The sequence below is a fragment of the Solanum tuberosum genome, unplaced genomic scaffold (genome assembly GCF_000226075.1).
Source record: "Solanum tuberosum cultivar DM 1-3 516 R44 unplaced genomic scaffold, SolTub_3.0 scf00107, whole genome shotgun sequence".
NCBI classification, from domain to species: domain Eukaryota; kingdom Viridiplantae; phylum Streptophyta; class Magnoliopsida; order Solanales; family Solanaceae; genus Solanum; species Solanum tuberosum.
Window position 1 is genome coordinate 762,217 of NW_006239036.1, and position 4,045 is coordinate 766,261.

The window sequence follows — 4,045 nt, forward strand, 5'->3', positions numbered from 1 at the left end:
CTCCCCCCCCCCCCCCACAACCCCCTCAATCACAGTCACCTTTTGCAAACAGTAAGATCACAGTTTAGCAGTAAGAATAATTGACAATGTTTTCAACCTCAAAAAGAAAATTGAAATCCAAACACCGTCCAATCACTAACCCTGACAGAAACATGGAATTTAAAACACCTGGAGTTCTCTCTACTTAAAAGACTTTATAGACTTGTCTGGAAATAATTTCACAACAAAAAACCCCTTACCCTTTACCACCACACTCTGCCCCCCCCACCCCCAAAGTAAAATGACCTCCAAAACCCCACCAAAAAGCCTCTATCCTCCACCATTGAAAACCACCATGTACACCAATTTATATACTCACAAAACAATAGGAGCTGACATACAGAAAAAAATAGAAATATTTGGAGCTGCAATTTTAGATTGTGGGGTTTGTGAGAAGTGATAAGCTGTTACGTATATTTGAGAGAGAGCAAAAAGGGTGTATTGGGTATTTGCTGAAGGAGCATAAAGCATGAGCTTTTTTGTTCATCGAGTTGGAAGGCTCATTTTCTTGGTTGTTCTGTGATGAAGATTCACCTCGCCTGATTCTTCTGCGATTCGTTCTTTAGTTATTGGTGAGCTCTTACCCCTAATGGTACAATTTTATTCATGGGTATGCAAGTACTACTGTCCTTTGTTTGGTTGTAGAAGACTCTAGTTTTAAGTGGTCAGTGAATGTACACTTCTCTACTTCATTCAATGTATCCTTGAACTACAAAAAACTAGAGATAATCAGCATATTTGCTGTTCTAAGATCATCTGTTTCTGAAATTAGTATGTAGATGGGGGGTATTTCCTTGTCAAAAGCTTAGGTGTGCCATTAGAAGCTGCTGTTACTTCATAAGATTTGGTTATTTGAGTGCTCTAAGCTTATCTTGTTTCACTTAGCAAAATATATACCTCTTTTCTTATTTTCTTTCTTGAGATCTAGGAAGTAATAAATATTCATAGAAAATATCTAGAAGTCAAGAACTGGATAAAAGGCAATTGCTCATCCACAATTCCTCATTATTTTCGGGCATTTTACCAATTCATTCTTGTTCTTTTTAATAGCTAATAATGCATCATTTCTTTTTTTTGTTTTTTTTTGGAGAAGGTAACGATTTGTATTATAAACCAGTACTACATTAGTGCTGAATGCCCCTTTACAAAAAGGTATGAAAATCTAGAAACAAAATCAGCAAGCCTAGCATGATTCTAATACTTCTAGGATTGCTTCTGCATCTACAGGGGAACTCTTTGTACACCAAAATCATAATAACAGAATACAATCTGTTTTGATCATTTGTAGGGATCTGCTTCTATCGTCAAAGCTTCTAGCATTCCTTTCTCTCCAAATGGTCCACCAGATGCATGCTGGAATTGTCCTCCAATAACTTCTGTTCTTTGCCTCAATTCCTACTTCCTCCCAACTTGAGAGAGTGTCAACAATCTTGCTAGGCATTGTCCATTGAATGCCTCTGAGATTGATGAAAATCTTCCACAATGTAAGAACAAATGCCTAACTGTCTCTGCCTCCCCACATAAACAACAATGTGTCACCAGAATGTTGTTTCGTTTCCTCAGATTCTCATGTGTTAGTACTGCCTCCTTTGCTAGCAGCCAAGTGAAGCATGCCACCTTGAGTGGAATTTTGGTTTTCCAGATTTGTCTCCAAGGACAATTGAGGGTTAGAGGAGCCCTATTCATGACCTTGTAACCTGAGCTCACTTTGTATCTTCCTTTGTTGTGCTCTGTCCACCGTAGGCAGTCCTCCCCTTCCTTCAAACATTGAAATTGGGTAGCTAGTATCACATTTCTCCTTCTGTTTGTGACGCAAAGCGCAACTTATGCCTTGTTTCGCCAATTGGGTAGCTCGTATCACATTTCCTATATACCAACTTTCTTTGATCTCTGCATATCTGTGTTTTTGCTAAATGGAAGAGGGTCATATCGGCACCTGAACTTTGCAAGGCGATCCAAATCTTCCTTCAATTAGTAGTTGCAAGGCGATCCAAATCTTCCCTCAATTAGCAATTCTAATTCTAATTAGGAGAGGTATTCTTATGCCCCAAAACAAAATATCAGCCAACGCCTGAATGTATGCCTAGACAAATGAGACTTACACCTCAATGATACTTTCACTTGGCCAAATTACCCGGTGTGTTTATACTATGCCATGCCCTAGGACTCGCCCAAAAAAAGCCTTTGAAAACACAGGCATTAACATTGCAACATAAGAATCATGTTGACAACAATAACATAACCTCTGTCCAATCATTTATATAGTAGAATAGATGTTGCTTAAAAATTCAGTATCAAGCAGTATTCTAAATTATAGATGTTGCTTCAAAGCAAAGTCAAATAAAACAATGACGTCCCTGATCCTCTGGAAACGATATTCTAAATTACAGCATATTCAATAGCTAAGAGGATAGGCCCGCATTAATTATGTAAAGGATTGCCGATGCCTGAATTAGCATCTATTGCTTAATAAGTTTGCATTCTGGAAGCCAAAAATTCAATACATAAAGAGTGTGTTTGGGGTATAAGCAAATGTTTATTTTGAGGACAATGTTATATACCCAAAAAGAGGAAAATGACTTGTGTTTACTTATTTGCAGAATTCACTTTCATTTGTAAATTTATTAACTTTTACTCCATGTCAATTGTTTTAGTCGAACTATTGAAACTTTCTTAGCAACTTCTAAAGCCAAACATGTCACAGAAACACAACTTTAATTACTTCTTTTTTGATGACCCCTTCGGTGTGCACACGGAAAACCCCCACTCCTATGCAATAGGTGGCGAATCATATAGGAGAGGTGACCAACACTAGGCAAGCCCCTTACAACGAGCTCGGCCCAGAATTTATCAACTTTTACTCCGTGTCACTTTCATTTGTAAATTTATCAACTTTTACTCCATATCACTTTAGAGACATATATATAGCCTACTCCCTGTAATTTAATGGAAACAAACAAACAAAAGATTTTAATAAAGAAATTATTATTTTTTCCTCCATACGAAATGCCCTTATCTAGTTCAATCTAAAATTAAAATTTAATGCATGACAAAAGGGGAGAAAAATAGAAATACCTCATTATCAAGCGTGGAATCTAAGCCAATAGAGGATCTGATTTCCCAAACATCATCAACACGATTTTCATCATCATTGATAACATTTTGGATGTTCCTGCGTTTTTGTTTGAATAATTCATCATACGATGAAGAACAAAGGTTATGGTCATCATCATCTTTCCCTTGCTTCAGTGCGCTTCGATTCCACTCTTTCTTCTCCACATCGTCGTCGCTGAGAGACCACACCGATGCCGACGGCGATAGACAGCCGAAAACTTTGTGTACACGGGCTCTGAAGCTCTCATCGTCCATGCCTTACCACTTTGTACTTCCTGCTTAATAATGTGTACTACTATTTCCTACGCTTGCTTTGCTTTAGGCTACCTTTTATACATATTTGTCTACCACCGCCTTCGATTAGATGGTACCCAATTTATTTACGATTATGGCTCGGATGATTTATCTTTTTGGAAAAAAGAGTTGTGTTTCTAATATAAATAAAATAAGTAATTTTTAATTTTCGTTTAGTGTTTGAATCAATTTGATTTTAAGTTAAAATAATAAAAATAAGTATAATGGAATTTCTGATTTAGCCAAACCCTAAACCCAATCTAAAGAGGTTGTGACGTGTGAGTTTCACTTTCGGAGGCCACTTATCCTTAAATAGAATTTGAGAGCCAGATTTCATATTAATGTTTTTTTTATTAAATTTCAATTTCTTTCAATGAGAAAAAGGGTTTAAAATACCATTATTTTTGTTTATAAGTTAATTTTTTTCTTAGTTATACTATATGATAGAGGCAACTCAATGTTATTGGTGGGCCTAAAGCCAAATTTTAAAATGAGGGCAAAAAAAAAAAAGACTTTTATATTGCAAAGTGGTGAATAATTATTTTACAATTGAATTCTCCTAATAATTCCTTTTCAATTGATAGTATAGCAAGTTAAT

The 4,045-nt window shown here is 36.3% G+C and overlaps 1 protein-coding gene across 1 annotated transcript in view; it reads right to left on the reverse strand.

The window, feature by feature from the left end:
* The window catches only part of LOC102579968 (uncharacterized), a 6,396-nt gene extending 2,848 nt beyond the window's left edge, over window positions 1–3,548 (reverse strand). The window contains exon 1 of the mRNA XM_015309667.1: window positions 3,115–3,548. Within this exon, the coding sequence (XP_015165153.1) occupies window positions 3,115–3,408 (294 nt within the window). The 5' untranslated portion in view covers window positions 3,409–3,548. The remainder of the gene's footprint in view (window positions 1–3,114) is intronic.
* Between the last annotated feature and the right edge of the window lie 497 nt (window positions 3,549–4,045).